Source organism: Mesoplodon densirostris, chromosome 3 (assembly GCF_025265405.1).
Source record: "Mesoplodon densirostris isolate mMesDen1 chromosome 3, mMesDen1 primary haplotype, whole genome shotgun sequence".
In the NCBI taxonomy this organism is placed as follows: domain Eukaryota; kingdom Metazoa; phylum Chordata; class Mammalia; order Artiodactyla; family Ziphiidae; genus Mesoplodon; species Mesoplodon densirostris.
The window spans coordinates 103,723,234-103,738,636 of record NC_082663.1 but is presented as its reverse complement, the minus strand read 5'-3'; the positions used below and the strand labels follow the sequence as shown (position 1 = coordinate 103,738,636).

The 15,403-nt window shown below is 41.0% G+C and overlaps 1 protein-coding gene across 2 annotated transcripts in view; it reads right to left on the bottom strand.

The window, feature by feature from the left end:
- The window catches only part of SNX24 (sorting nexin 24), a 171,767-nt gene that overhangs the window by 68,578 nt on the left and 87,786 nt on the right, over positions 1–15,403 (bottom strand). For both annotated transcript variants that reach the window (XM_060091893.1, XM_060091892.1), the window contains 2 exons: positions 14,881–14,964; positions 73–177 (listed from right to left, as the gene is read on the bottom strand). In XM_060091893.1, the coding sequence (XP_059947876.1) occupies positions 73–177; positions 14,881–14,964 (189 nt within the window). The remainder of the gene's footprint in view (positions 1–72; positions 178–14,880; positions 14,965–15,403) is intronic.

Sequence of the window (15,403 nt, the reverse complement as noted above, 5' to 3'; positions counted from 1 at the left end):
AAGTTGTGAGAAAAAAATATTGAGATATCTGACTCTTTAAGCTACATTAAAGAGGATCTAAACACATCTTACCTGTAAATATGTTTCCAAACCTTGTCGTCGTTGTTCCAAGACTTTTGGGACCCAGTTACGAACATGTTTGGAAGGGATTTCTGGAGTTTTAATACATTTCTTAAGCTATAAAGACAGAAAAAAACATAGAAAATGTGTTTTAATTTTAATGACATTATTTGAGGGAAAAGCCAATAAAAGGAAGTGAACCACTGCTATCTCCAATAAAAAGATAGAGGAAAATATATATACACTGAAATTTCATCAAAAATTCTTTCTTGGGCTTCCCTGGTGGTGCAGTGGTTGACAGTCCGCCTGCCGAGGCAGGGGACACGGGTTCGTGCCCCGGTCCGGGAAGATCCCACATGCCGTGGAGCGGCTGGGCCCGTGAGCCATGGCCGCTGGGCCTGCGCGTCCGGAGCCTATGCTCCACAACGGGAGAGGCCACAACAGTGAGAGGCCCGCGTACCGCAAAAAAAAAAAAAAAAAAAAAATCTTTCTTTAGCTGTCCTAAATGTTCAGGTTTCAGGACAAGAGTTCTGTGTTTTGGTAGTTGTTGTTATTGTTATACGTCATTTGGCATTTCAGATGGGAACTATTTTTCCTGAAGAATTAAGAGTTCAATAAATGAATTATAAAGGAAGTATAGAAGTTTATAATTTCCAAAATCAATTAATACAACAAAATTTTAGTTGGAAGAAGTACTTTTCTGATGAAAAGTCTTTCTACATATTTTTCACATAAAAAAGGAAAACAGAATGCAATTGTTTATAACCATCATCCCTGGAAATGCCATATGAACTAGACCACATCATATGGAGAGTTTCTTAAAAGTTCTATTTAAAAAAGTTCTATTAAAAAAAAAGTTCTAAAAAGAAAAGACTGATCCTTCCAAAATTCCTAAGCATTAGGTCTAAATTTTGTTCATGAAAACTGAGTGACGGTTCTCAGCTAAGCCTTTCTGGGCAGCAGTCTTAAGGGACTATATAGATAAAGGAAAATTCTATCGGACATTGAGTTAGAGCTGCCTGTCACAGGTGCATCCTACCTACCACATCCGCATCCTAAATCTGTGAATATTACCTTACAGGGCCAAGTACTTTATATATCTGATTAAATTAAGTGTCTAACAACGGAGAGATTACCCTAGATTATCCAGGTGGGCTCAATGTAATCGTAAGGATCCTGATTTATCAGGGGGAGGCACGAGGACCAGGGTCAGGAAGAGACTGGAAGATGCTACATGACTGGCTTAGGTGATGGAGGAAGGGTCATGAGCCCCGCTGACCTATGGAAGCCGGAAAAGGGAAAGGAATGAATTGTCTCCTATAGCCCATTGATACCTTAACTTTAGCCCAGTGAAACTCAATTTGGATTTCTGACCTTGAGAGGTATAAGATAATAAATTTCTGTTGTTTTAAGCCACTAAGTTTATGCTAAATTGTTACAGTGGCAACACAGACGAAGCTAACATACTGCCTCTAAAATGGAAAGACTTTTAATGCTCTGAGTAAAAAGTTGGAAAACTTAACTGAGACTGCTCCTTTACTATACATGCAAAGAAATGGCATAATGACCTATAAGAAAATGTACACAGCTAAACCCCAGCATCTAAAACTGTAATAAAAAAAGTTCTCATACATAAGTATATCTTCATTAATCATTGTAAGCTGAAATTTGTTGCACACTATGAAAAAGGGGTCTTTGTGCATTTCAAAGATGAGCACTTGTCTCAAGACATTAGGCTGAGCCCATGCTTGCCTTCTTCCTCCATACCCAAAGCGCCACTAACAGAACACTATGAAAGTATTAGCTGCAAGCCCAAATCTATCCTCCTTGTCTTCCTCAACAAACTCCTAAATTATTGGAAACAATACTGCATTCAGCTAAATTCAGCTTAAAAAGCTAAATTTCCCACACCCCCTTGCAGAGAGTGGAGGCCAAAGGTAATCAGAAATCACTGAGAAAAGTGTTCCATAAAATCTCTTTTAAAGTGGAACAGACTCAGCTAGCTGGTACCTTCTATACTACTCCCCTTTCACCCCTTCCTGCCTAGAATGCAACTATGATGGCTGGAGCTGCTGTGACCGTTTGCCACCATGAGGCAACTCTTAGGATGGAAGACAGGTGTCCAGATGACCAAGCAGAAAAAAGGAGTCGGTGCCTGCACACTGCCTGGAGCTGCCACAACACCCCAGACTGCCCGCCTCCAGACTTGCTTTTTAAGAGGAAAAAAATAGCCCCCCTTACTCTTTTTGGAAGGTTACTGGTATTTGGACTTCCTGTTTCATATACCTGAATTCAGTCCTGGTAGATATTAAAAAAAGAAAAAGGCCAAAGGGAATAGGCCTCAGAACAACACAGAGAACAGGACAGGGAGGAAGGCGCTATCCAAGCAAGAGATTAATAGCTTTCTAAAAGACAGAAAGCAGGAGCACGATCTAAAGAAAACACTGGAGCAGAGGAAGTCCCATCCCAGACCTCCTCAGGAAGGGACTACAAAGGGTCTGGACATCAATCTTCTCAGCAGCCTGAGAGGCTCTGTGCTCAGGACTGGCGTAAGAGGAGGGAATGAGAAGAGGGATCAGTCTATGCCCTAGCCTGTGCCAAAGACCACAGAGATGACTAGCAGCCCAGTGTCATCCCTAAGCATGCACACCCTCACCCAGTAAAAAAGGGTCAGTGTTCCTAAAGAAACTGAATGAAGTGTTTGGGTTGAAGAAGGATATTTGCCATTCTAGTCATTCTGGTTTTCATGGGGTGCCCAGCCTAATATCTGTCTCTCTACCCTCATTCCCTATAATGAAGCCCTTAAGTTGACACACCCTACAGAGGGACCAGACTTATGTACCCAAAGCAGAGGAACCAGTGACAAATACCCAGGATAACTGGATGGGCAATCAAAGATCACTTTCATAGGAAAGCCAGCACTATGAAAGAGAAAGGACAAGAAAAACAAATGGAACAATTAATCCTAAAGGAAACAGAGAAATCAAATAACAGAAGAGATCTTTAATATCTGCAGGGAGATTTGAGAAGATATTGCTTCTATAAAACAAGAACAGATTTAAAAAAAAACCAAGAACAGGTTGTTATGAAAAAGAAACCATCAGAGAAGAAGAAAGAGATTACAGAAATTAAAAAAACATGACAGAGAAATAAGGTAAAAGAGGTAGGGCTTCCCTGGTGGCGCAGTGGTTGAGAGTCCGCCTGCTGATGCAGGGGACACGGGTTCGTGCCCCGGTCCAGGAAGATCCCACATGCCGCAAAGCAGCTGGGCCTGTGAGCCATGGCCACTGAGCCTGCGCGTCCGGAGCCTGTGCTCTGCAATGGCAGAGGCCACAACAGTGAGAGGCACGCGTACCGGGAAAAAAAAAAAAAAAAAAGAGGTAGAATATAAAATGATGGAAGTCTCTCAAAGTGTAGAATAAACAAAATGAGAGAAAGGGTAGGTGAAAAGATAAAACACATATAGGATTAATTTAGGAGATTTAATATGAAAGTAATAAGCCTTTCATAAAGAATAGAAGACATTTTCAAAGAAAAGCAATTTTTATAGGACCTAATATATGTCTTCAGATTAAGGACCTACTGAGTACCAGCATAATGTACAAAAAAGGATCCACATTTACTGACATTTATCTGTTGAGATTTCAGAATATTAAGGACAGAGAGAAGACAGAGGGAAAAACATTAGCTGGCAAACAAAGGAAGCAAAACTGCATTGGCAACTGACTTGTCACCAGCAACAATGGATGCTAGAAGATCAGTGCTCCAAAGATCCAATTTGACGTGGATTTTTATAACCAGAATATCATCAATTAAGTGTGAGAGAAAGTTTACCTCCCATGCCTTCTTTTACCCAAATTTGAGCATGTAATTCCGGAAAACTGAGAAATTAAACCAAGGAAGAGGGAAAATAGGATCAGGACTCATAGCTCTACCCCATCGGCATGGGGAAGGGAAACCCAAGGGCAGCTGAGCACAGCAGGCCTAGAGAACTATCAGTCTAGGTTAAAACAAAAACCTCCAGGAAGAAGGTAGATTCTATGTAGCAGATAGTATGGAGAAGATGGATAAATTTAGGATTTGTTAAAGTACATTATTCTTTTGTTTATCAGAAAAAATAAGTTCTAGGGTAAAGAAAGAGCCCCTGAGGAAGGTCACGGAACAGAAGACACCAAGCTCCTCTTATGTGTTAGGGACACTCCTGCCTTCATGGGGCTTGCATACCGGGAAATGGACGAAAAAATAATAAACATGTTAATAAAACAGGGTGAGGGCAGAGAGTAACAGATGGGGGTGTGCGCTGGGGGGCAGCTGGGGAAATGACTGTGTGAGGTGAGAATGTCTCAGGAAGCACCTGAATCATGCTGGGAGGGAGCCAGGGTTAGGAGCTGGAGAAGGGACACTGCAGCAGAGGCAGCAATGGAAAGGGAGGACCGAGCCTGGTGTTCCAAACTCAGCAAGGAGGAGACGGTTCAGAGAGGTGCAGCATCAGACACTGTAGGGCCTTGCAGGCCGCAGAGGGAATATGCTTATCATTTTACATGGGAAGCAAATTGAATGTCTTAAGCAAGGGAATGATCTGATAAAATTTTTACTTTAAAGAGCTTGTGCTAGATTCTATGAACAAGATGGACTGTAAGGGGTTGGAATCAAAGCAAGGAGACCAGTCAGCAGCTCCTGTAGGAGTCCAGGCAAAAGATGACGGTGACGTGGACTATGGTCGTGGCAGTGGAGGTGGGGAGAAGCAGAAGGCTGCAGAGTAGGTGAAAAGTGGAGGTGATCAGAATGACTCCAAGACTTTGACTGTTGTAGGTCTTTGACCTCAGCTGGCAGCGCCCTGTTTATGAAAGGTGGTAGAATGCCAGGTTTAGACTAGGTGGCAGAGAACACTATTTATCTCCCCAAATCCACCGTCCCTCTCTTCTGTAGAACAGAACTCCTAATTTTGAGCTGACCGCCCAGAATAAAGAACACATCTCCCAATCTCCCTGGAAGCTATGTGTGGCCATATGACTGAATTCTGGACAAAGGCAAGTAAACAGACATGTCTATGCAACTTTCAGGAAGTGTTCTTAAAGGGAAGGACTGTTCCTTCTTTCCTTTCCTCCTTCCTGCTGGCTGACTTGCCCATGTAACGGCTAGACCTGGAGCAGTCACCTTCCACCATGAGATGGAAGCCTTGTGTTGAGAAGAGGGAAACCACAAGAGGAAAGCCTGGGTCCCTGCGGCCCATGAAACTGTCACACCGGCCTTAGATATTTATGTGAGAGAGAAATAAAGGTGTATCTCACTGTTAAGGTCACCATTATTTTAGTACTAGCGTCACCTACAGCAAAATCGAATACCACAGTGGGGATATGGCTGATACTGCAAGCTGCCTATCCAATATTCACTCCCTCCTTCTGCTTGTAAAATAAAACAAAACAAAACAAGCAAAAAAAACACCAGTGTCATTCAGAGGGCCAATATGCTAAGCAAAAAAATCTTGATTTCCGGGCTTCCCTGGCGGCACAGTGGTTGAAAATCTGCCTGCTAATGCAGGGAACACAGGTTCGAGCCCTGGTCTGGGAGGATCCCACATGCCGCGGAGCAACTAGGCCCATGAGACACGACTACTGAGCCTGCACGTCTGGAACCTGTGCTCCACAACAAGAGAGGCCGCGATAGTGAGAGGTCTGCGCACCGCGATGAAGAGTGGCCCCCGCTTGCCACAACGAGAGAAAGCCCTCGCACAAAAACAAAGACCCAGGGGGCTTCCCTGGTGGCGCAGTGGTTGAGAGTCCGCCTGCCGATGCAGGGGATACGGGTTTGTGCCCCGGTCTGGGAAGATCCCACATGCCGCGGAGAGGCTGGGCCCGTGAGCCATGGCCGCTGGGCCTGTGCGTCCGGAGCCTGTGCTCCGCAATGGGGGAGGCCACAACAGTGAGAGGCCCGCGTACAGCAAAAAAAAAAAAAAAAAAACAAAGACCCAACACAGCAAAAATAAATAAATTAATTAATAAACTCCTACCCCCAATATCTTCTTAAAAAAAAAAAATCTTGATTTCCCAGGTTCCTTTATAATGTGACAGAGTTGTTAATGAAATGTAGTTTAAGTCCACTGGGTGGGTTCCTGTTTTCCTGAAAAAGAGAAACTGGCTCTTCTTTCTGCCAGAAATATGGAAACAATGCCTGGAGGGACAGCAGCTATGTTGTAACCAGAGGGTGAAAGTCACATGCTAAAGTAAAGATGGTGAAGCAGAAAGATAAAAGGAGCTTGGAACATAGATATTACAGAATCGATACATCAACTTGGACTGCCTGCTTTTAGTTCTCTTTGAATGTGAGAATGACTAATCTCTCACTTGTTTAAGGGACCTAGTCAAGTTTCTATTATATCCAACCAAAGATAATCCTGACACAAAGGAATCAATTGTTCCGTTTTGGTGATTTCAAGTCAGAGATGCCCAACAGGCATCCAAGTGGAGATAATTTGCAGGCAGTTGTATATGAGTCTGTAAACTGGGAGTGAGAATATCTAAGTGGTATTGAGAGCCACGGAAGTAGATGCCACAACATTGGGAGTTTGGTACAGATGGAGGAAAAGGTCTGTGAGGGGCAGAATCCTGAGAAGCTCTCAAGATGCTGCCTCGTGGTGCGCATGCCTACAAAATTCCTTCCCTTGGGTCTGGATAGGACCTGTGAATGTGGTGAGATAGTCACTCCTTTGATTGGGTTACATTACACAACGAGACAGGCAATCCCTTGATCAGGTCCCACTTTATGAAACCCAGTCCCGGCAGACTGCTGGCTTTGAAGAAGTGAGCTGTGTGTTATGACAAAGCCACATGGCTAGGACCTGACGGTGGCCTAGAGGAGGGGAGAACCACCTCTGGCTAACCGTCACCAAGAAAACAATGGACCTCAGTCCTATGACTGCAAGGAACTGAATTCTACCCAGATGAGGACATGACAACGTGAAGAGGACCCCGAGCCTCAGATGAGATCACAGTCTTGGCAACACCTGACTTCAGCCTGATGAGACTCTGAGCACAGAAGCCAGCTAACCTGTACCCTGACTCCTGACCCATGGGGACACTGAGGTAACACATTTGTGTGGTTAAAGCTGCTAAATTTGTGGCAATCTGTTACCCTGCAGGAGAAAACTAATACAAAGTCCACGGTCTGGGACATCCAACTCTGAGGGGCAGGGAAGAGAGCCAGGGCAAACAGTGAGGAGGCGGTGAAATGGTAAGTTGAGTCAGGGAAGTGTTTCTAGAAGGGGCATGATCAGACTGTGCAGAGAGATACTGCAAAGTCAAAGACACTGGGTAAAGAAGAACGGGAAGCGGGAAGGCAGAGGCTCCTCTTCCCAGGAATTATACTGAGAGAGGAGAGCCAGGGGGTGAACATGGGAGGGAAGCATGGGGTCAAAGGTGAGTTCTATTTCATTCAATGGGAAATACTATAATATATTAATTTATTGATGAGACTGATTCAGTATTGGGGGAGGGGAGAGAGAGAGAGAGGAGTAATTTATGATTATCTGTAAGGGAATAAATACATATCTCATCTCCACACTATTTGAGGTATTTCTCAAACAAGAACAAAGCCAGAAAATGCTAATTACTTGGAGGTAAAAAGCTTATTAAGTTTCACTTTAAACAAAAAGAAACTTCTTTAACACTACTGAACCACAACATTTCTTACATTTCAGAATAGAAAATCAACTCCATTATCTGTCCTCTCCTTCTTATAAAAAATCTTGAAGATATAGTACTGAAAAGATTTTTCCTTTTTATTTATGTCAGGAGTACTGAGGAAGCCGATCATCATAGCTGCTGGGCTCGGTGACAGCGTTTGTAGGTGAGTAATGAAGGGCTCTAGATGAGGAGAGACAAACCCAAGACAATATGTGTCCAGGAGGGCTCAGCTGCTTACAAGATAAATACCCCTCTGCCACTCCATCTGATGATTAACTGTGTCCAGGCTGCGTCCAGCCAAATGGCCTTTCTGATCCCCACAGATAGTGACCAGATTCCACGATACCACAAACACAATCCCCTCTGCCTGGCGTGACCACTCCCTTCCCTTCTGATACTGTTAGAGGAGCTGACACAGAACTTACTCCGTAAAGACCTGCTGCATATACGTTGGTGATAGCAACCATTTTCCACCGAAAGGAACAGAAATACTTTTCCCAAGCACGTGAATAAAAAGATGGAAAAGGGAAAAAAGGTTAAGGAAAGATGTGGGGGACACTTGGGGAAGCATTCAATATTTTACCCCATGTTGTCACCCTACCTCCTCAGGGCTCCCTTTAGAGTCACTTCACGAGGTGCCGTACCCCTGGTTTAGCCCCATACGGCAGTTTTTTGGTTTTTCTGAAATGAGGACTTCGTTAAATTAAATATGAGAATGCAATATTCTACTCAAGCCAAAGTCAAAGAACTCATTCATTTAGGAATGAACCAGCACCATATTTCCCTGAAACTTTTGTGAATAAAAGGCTGGGCTGGAACTGACAGCTGGGAAGGCAATGCAAACTGGGCTCAGTGGTCTGCCATGCAGGGAAGGCTTTCCTCTCCACACAGGGGACTGGGGCCTCGGGAGGGAAGCTGCTTTCCAGGACCCCTATTGACAGTGCAAGTTACCTGGCTGTAGCGGGGCGCAGCCTGTGGTGCAGCACAGGGGGTCACAGAGAAAGCTCTTACCCTGTCACAGCCTGGGCCTGAGCTGTGAGGAGAGCACCCTATAACTTTATTATTTTTTTTTGAAGATACTCTGCTGAGAGTGACCAGAGAAGAACAGGGTGGGGATCTGTTCTGGTTTCACTGTGGTGGTGGTGTTTTCCCACCCTGTACTGGCAGAGCTATGAAACAGGGGCAAGTGTAACCTGGGGTTAGACTCACAGTGAACTAAACTCCCACAATAGTAACTGTTCTTGCTGACCAAAGCATTTCTCCAGCAATTCATAAAAATGCATAATATTCTCCAAATATCCCATTTGCCAAATACTTATTTAATGCCTAATAAGTACCCAACACTAACAGACAGTGAGGAAGGTACAAAAAATAAGACATGGTCCCTACTTTTATTTATTTATCTCCTAGTTTTATTGAGATATAAGTGACATACAGCACTGCATAAGTTTAAGGTGTACAGCATAACGATTTTACTTACATACAACATGAAATGACTGCCACAGTAAGTTTACTGAATATCCATTGTCTCATCTACAGATATAAAATTGAAGAAAAAGAAAAAAATCTTTTTCCTTGTGATGAGAACTCTTAGGATTTACTCTCTTAACTTTCATATATAATGTATGGCAGTGTTGATTATATTTATCATGTTGTACATTACATCCCTAGTACTTATTTATCTTATAACTGTAAGTTTGTGTCTTTTAACTGCCTTTATTCAATTCCACCTCCCTCTACCCCCCGACTCTGGTAACCACAAATTTGATCTCTTTTTCTATGAGTTTGTTTGTTTTTGAAGTGTAATTGACCTACAACACTATGTTAGTTCCTGGCAGTGACTTGGTATTTCTATACAATACAAAATGATCACCAGGATAAGTCTAGTTAAGGACATGGTCCCTAGTTTTTTAAAATGTATCTTCTAGTTAGACAAAGCTTAGGGATAACTAAGTTTTAATTATCTCAGACATTTTAAATTTAAGTAGAAACCTCCTAAATGGAAAAGGAGTTCCAAGAACAAAGAGATGAAGGAATAAAAGAAACTCACCTGAAAGAAGAACCTGAAACGTTTTAGTTTTGTTTGAATAGATGAGAACACAGAGGGAAGGGCATTCAGCATGGCAAAGACAGAGAGGCAGTGATTTTCATATACTGGGGTGACAGGGAAGATTGGCTTGGCTGCCAGTAACTTTTTCTTAGGAGAAGCAGTGAGAAATAAGGCTGGCCAGTAAAGGGGTTTGTGGTAGACAAAATCATGGTCCTCCCAAAGATGTCAACATCGTAATCCTTGGAACCTGTGAACACATTGCCTTACAGGTGTGATTAAATCAAGTATCTCGAGATGGGAAGATTATTCTGGATTATCCAGGTAGGCCTGATGTAATCTCAAGGGGGAGGCAGAGGTGACCAAGTCAGAGAGAGGAGATATGATGACAGGAGACGTGACGATGGAAAGAGAAGTTGGAGTGACGTGGTTGCTGACTCTGAAGACAAAAGAAGGCAATGAGCCAAGAAAGGTGGCAGCCTCCAGAAGCTGGAAAAGGAAAGTGATTCTCTCCTAAAGCCCCCCAGAAGGAACACAGTCCTGCTGACACATTTAGAGTGAGATTACAAATGTGTGTTGTCTTAAGCCACTAAGTCTGTGATGATTTGTTACAACAGTAATAGAAAACTAATGCACAGTTTAAGAATATTGGTCTCAAAAGTCAATGTCCATGATTTGGTAGATAATACAGACACATTTCAAGGTTTTTGAGCAATAAAATGAAGATGAAAATAGTGCTCTAGGAAAATTGCCTGCAGCAGAGGATGAATAAGAAGACAACGATGAGAAACAGTTAAAGAAATACTTACATAAAGTAGCAAGACTCTGGATTGAGATGGTAGGAGTACAAAATGAAAAATTAAACGGTGCTTTTTACAGAAGTTTGGAAGAATGAATCAACAGGACTTGCTGACACCCTGGAAGTGAAAGATAAGAGAAAGGTAGGAAAGACTTCCAAGGTTTCACACCTTGTGGCTTCAGTGTGTGATGCAGGGGGAGGTAGGGAGGGTTGTGTCTAAGAGATGCCTTTAAAAATAGAACGACACAATAGGAATTCTCAAACTTCAACAGGCATTAAGATCACCTGGAATGCTGGTTTAACATGCAGATTACTGGGCTCTCTCACAAAGATTCTGATTCAGCATGCCTGGTGGTGCCCAGGAATCTGCAATTTAATAAATACTGTTCGGATTCAGGTCACCCAAAGTTCACACTTCAAAAAGTACCAATCTAGAAAAACTAAAAGAAAGTGAAGTCAAATACTTCCAGAGCTCTGGAAGAAAAACTAATCTTACATGTAGTCTGAAAGGGTGAAACTGACATATTAGAGACCATAAAAATGTAAAACTTTTGCAAATTAAAATAAATATCATAGCCAAAATTAAAAAGTCCATGGTGAAAAATAGTTTCATCAAGTGGCTAATATTTTATTAATAGGCCATGCAAACTAATGATCAAAAACAACAGAGACCCTAGCAGAAAAATGGGAAAGCACATAAAGAGAATTCCAAAAGAGGGACTACAATCATAAACTTAAGAAATACCAATTAAAACAGCAAAAAGGCAACATATATTGCTTGCTAAATACATATCATTTGGGGGGGAGTAATATGCAAAGCTGGTGAGATACTTTCACGCTTGCTGGTTGCATTACAAATCTGCTATAACCATTTTGGAAAAAAGTAATTTGGTAATATATAACTGGAGCTGTAAAAATATCTATACTCTTTAACAGAGAATGCTTCTTTTGTAATCTAGCTTAAAGGAAACAGTCTTGAAAATGGAAAATAAATGTTATATGTAATGAAGGCTATCAATCATTAGAAGTTGACCATGCAATGCTCACAATTTCATTTAGTCTGGAAAATGGTCTTGTGAAGTTAGCACATTCACTGTTCCCATATTAAAACAGGGGAACCGGAGGCACAGAAAGATCACTCAACTTGCTCCACGGACTTAAGAGGTAAAGGCAGGCTCAGGAACATTCTGCTGCCAGAGCTTCCACACTTAACTTCTACACCATAATTATCACCATGAAGGAACCCCACTAGCACAGTAGCATTTGTTCCATTAAAAAATGCAAGAAAAGAAGGAAAACAGCAATTGTATTAGCATAGCAGAAATATATGTTGGTAACAAGGAGATATTTCTCCTGTCCCCAAACTTTCTGTAAGATTTAGCTTTATAATCTAAAAAACTAAACTTACTTGAGGGGATGAAAATAAAGTATATAGGAAAAAAAAAACTCTTGAATTTTTCCAAAAATTAGAAAGGAATCCTAAGAAAAGTGTAGAGGATGAGAATATTGTTTTCATACTTTAATATCAAAAATTATAAAAGTTTGGGAGAAGCAGTAATCATTAAGAACTTCAAACAACCAGATGAACTGTCAAATGGGTAATGGTTTTAGTTTCTGCCTCAAAATGAGCCTGACAATAAGCCAGGAGGCATTTTTGTGTGTTTCTGGTATATGGAGATGAGCCATGCAACTACCATTCTAAAGGTACAAAGTACTTATTAATAGTTCCTATATGATTTTAGAATTAACTTGGGGACATTGGCTAAAAACTTTAACAAGTGTAATGTAAAGTGTAAGAGAAATCAGGACACTGACAACAGAGCAAACGGCATTCACTGCAGAAATAACTGAATATTCAAAAAAATTAAACAGGAATAGATTTAACTTGAATTTAAAGGGAAGCTATTTCTTGTAAAAACAGAACATTCAAAGCACATCACAAAATTCAAATACGGAAACTAGGGCACCAAAATTCTAATAAAAGGATAAAGGATAAAGGATAAAGCTGTACAAGGTGGCAGCAGTCGTCACTAAAGCTTGTGTATTCGGATGAATTTTGTTGCCCATTTCAATCCTCCTTAACACACTTTACTGTCAAGATTACAGATTTATGTTTATTTTTACACCCTGCCATTATTTGTACTTAATTGTCTTTTATAATGTTACCTTTTCACCAAATCTAATACAATTATAAAATGGGACAAATAAAGGAGACTTCTAGCAGCCCCTTTCTGCTCTGTAACACACAAGATTTAGTGTCTGCCAACTAAAACTCTGCCCCACAATGTTATTTTTTTTCTTTAAGTCCCTGTAAGGATGTTTTAATGAGGCTGCCAAAAACATGCAAAATTGAGAGGTCTGAGAATTTCTACTCTCTTAATTCTAACAGACTTGATGATATAATTTTAAGAATAGCTAAAATTATTAACAGAATTGCAGAAGTTGAGAGAAGAGTCCTAGAAAATCTAGAAATCTTTTTTGACTGTGAGAATCTAAGAACTGCCTATAATCACTAGGGAAACGGTCCTCTTCTGCAGAAGAAAATAATCGTATTAGAGAAGAGAGCAGAGTGAGTCACCCTCCACTCGTAAGAAGCATGGGCAGCCTCTTGCTCAGGGCGGGCCTAATTGGCAGTCACCCAGCTGTGCCTCGTGTGGAGTTGGTCCCCAAGTATCTGGTGGGGACAGCTGGGCTGTGTCGGGGTAATGGAGACCTGGCAGGATAGGAAGGAGGCTTGCATGTGACAGGCTGCCTGGTCCAGACTCTGGTGTCAGAGGCTGGGGAGGGGAGGAGTTCTGGTTTTAATCCCATTGTACAGACTTATTTCATGAGGTACCCAGCAGAAATCTCCTTAGAATCTGTTTCCTCGATAAATAAGTGAACAAAGCCAGAAATTCTTGAGAAGGACGTGAGACCCAGACTCCATGTTTGTTTCTCTTTGAGGCCCCGGGTTGAGGGGTAGGGCTTTTGTAAAGTCAGCTGGCAACACCCAGCCTAAATCTGTATTTCACCTGTGTTGCTTCTTTTGGAAGTAAACCTGGATGTAACACAATTTTAACTGGAGAATTCAAGGTAAATCATCCCTTGCCATCCTAATGGAAAAGCGTACAGATAACTGACAGCTCCTCTTTAAAAGAAAACAGAGGGAAAGAGGCTCACTCACTTCTCAATATAACCTGTGAAAGTTTTTACTCAATACTCTATTCTCCTGACTACCAAAAAGTAAGAAATTTTAGTTTTAGCTACAGAGCTTTTAATACAGAGTAAGCATACTATCACATCATTTATGCACTGACATTTTCCAGAAAATTAAGCGGTCCTTAAGGAAGTTAAAAGAATAGATTCTTTCTGAACATACTTACTCAGTATCTTTCCACTAACTTCTTACCTAACAAAGTAACAAAAGTGAAGAAACTGAACCGTGCCATACATTTTATATATGTGTGTGTATAAATATATATATTCATATATAGGAAGTATATACATATATACGTAAACATTATATATACACAGATATGAATATATATGTATACAAAAGAAGAAATGGTAAAACTGCATTAATTCATATGTGGTGATTTTCTGGGCAATTTCATGAGGTATTTCTAGTTATTAAGGTAATTTCATCACCTCAATACTAATTTATAACCTTCAAAACATTAAATTTTGGTAGAAAGTAAAAATTATTCCCTCTTCTACTCTTTACTGACCATGTCTCCTAAAACTCAGCTATTCCTTTTGCCTTCTTGTTTCTTTTATCAAAGGCTTTTAATGAAAGGGATCTGAGAACTGAAAAACCAGTCTTGTAAAGCAGCTCTTATAATTCAAAAGAAGCGATGATCCCCCTTTACACGATCCCCAAACAGTCCTTGAATACATGTGACATGTATATTTTTTTCCATGTATATGTAAGTATAAGTTGATTTTAATAAATTTCTTCCTGTAAAATGATCATTTCTTTTTTTTTCCTTTGTGTAAAACACATTAAGTGTATTTTATGGATAAAATAGTGTCTGGGTCTTATTCTTTCTGAACCTACAATACCCAGCATAGTATAATACAAACAGCTTGCTGTCACACATCTATTTATGCAAAATATCTTAACAGAAAACCCACCTACTCAGAAAGCACACCTTGAAAGGACGGAACAATTTATTTTAAAAGGAAATTTACTTCGTGATAAAAGAAGTCAACCTGTTCCAAGAACTATTAAAGCTCTTAAGAACCACAGAAAGCAAGCTTAGTGTTACACCATCTGCCTTATAGAGAAAAGAGTGGGGGGGGGGCGAAGTTACCTTTTTGTGCAGGGCATGAAATTCGCTGTACCTTTTTTCAACAAAATGTTTTCTTCCATTCATTAGCACTTCTATCTTAAACACCTAAGAAAAAAATAAAAAAGATTAATTCCACCAGTTCCAAACCCTCAATTGTCTGATGTGGTAAGTTTGTGACCATGATATATTTCATCCCTTTAATTACAGTAGCTGATCTCCCAAAACCCAGAAGGCTCAGGAGACCCTGGCCCAACAGCACTGATTAATGAGCCCTAGAGCCAAACGCTCACTAACAAATGGCAGTATCCCCACAAACGTGTCTAAAAACAGTGGCAACTTAAATGCCTTAAAAATGCTCCTTAACTTTTTAATCAGAGAACACTTCTCTCCTAAAATTGCTTCACCAAATGCATATGATGGCATTGAAATACAAGTGTGACGCCACAGCGACAGTCTGGCAAAAATCGCAGGCCCACGGCATTGCGTTATGGGTATTTCAATGTGGGCAGTGCTGTGTCATCTCTAAGACAATAATGCAAACAGC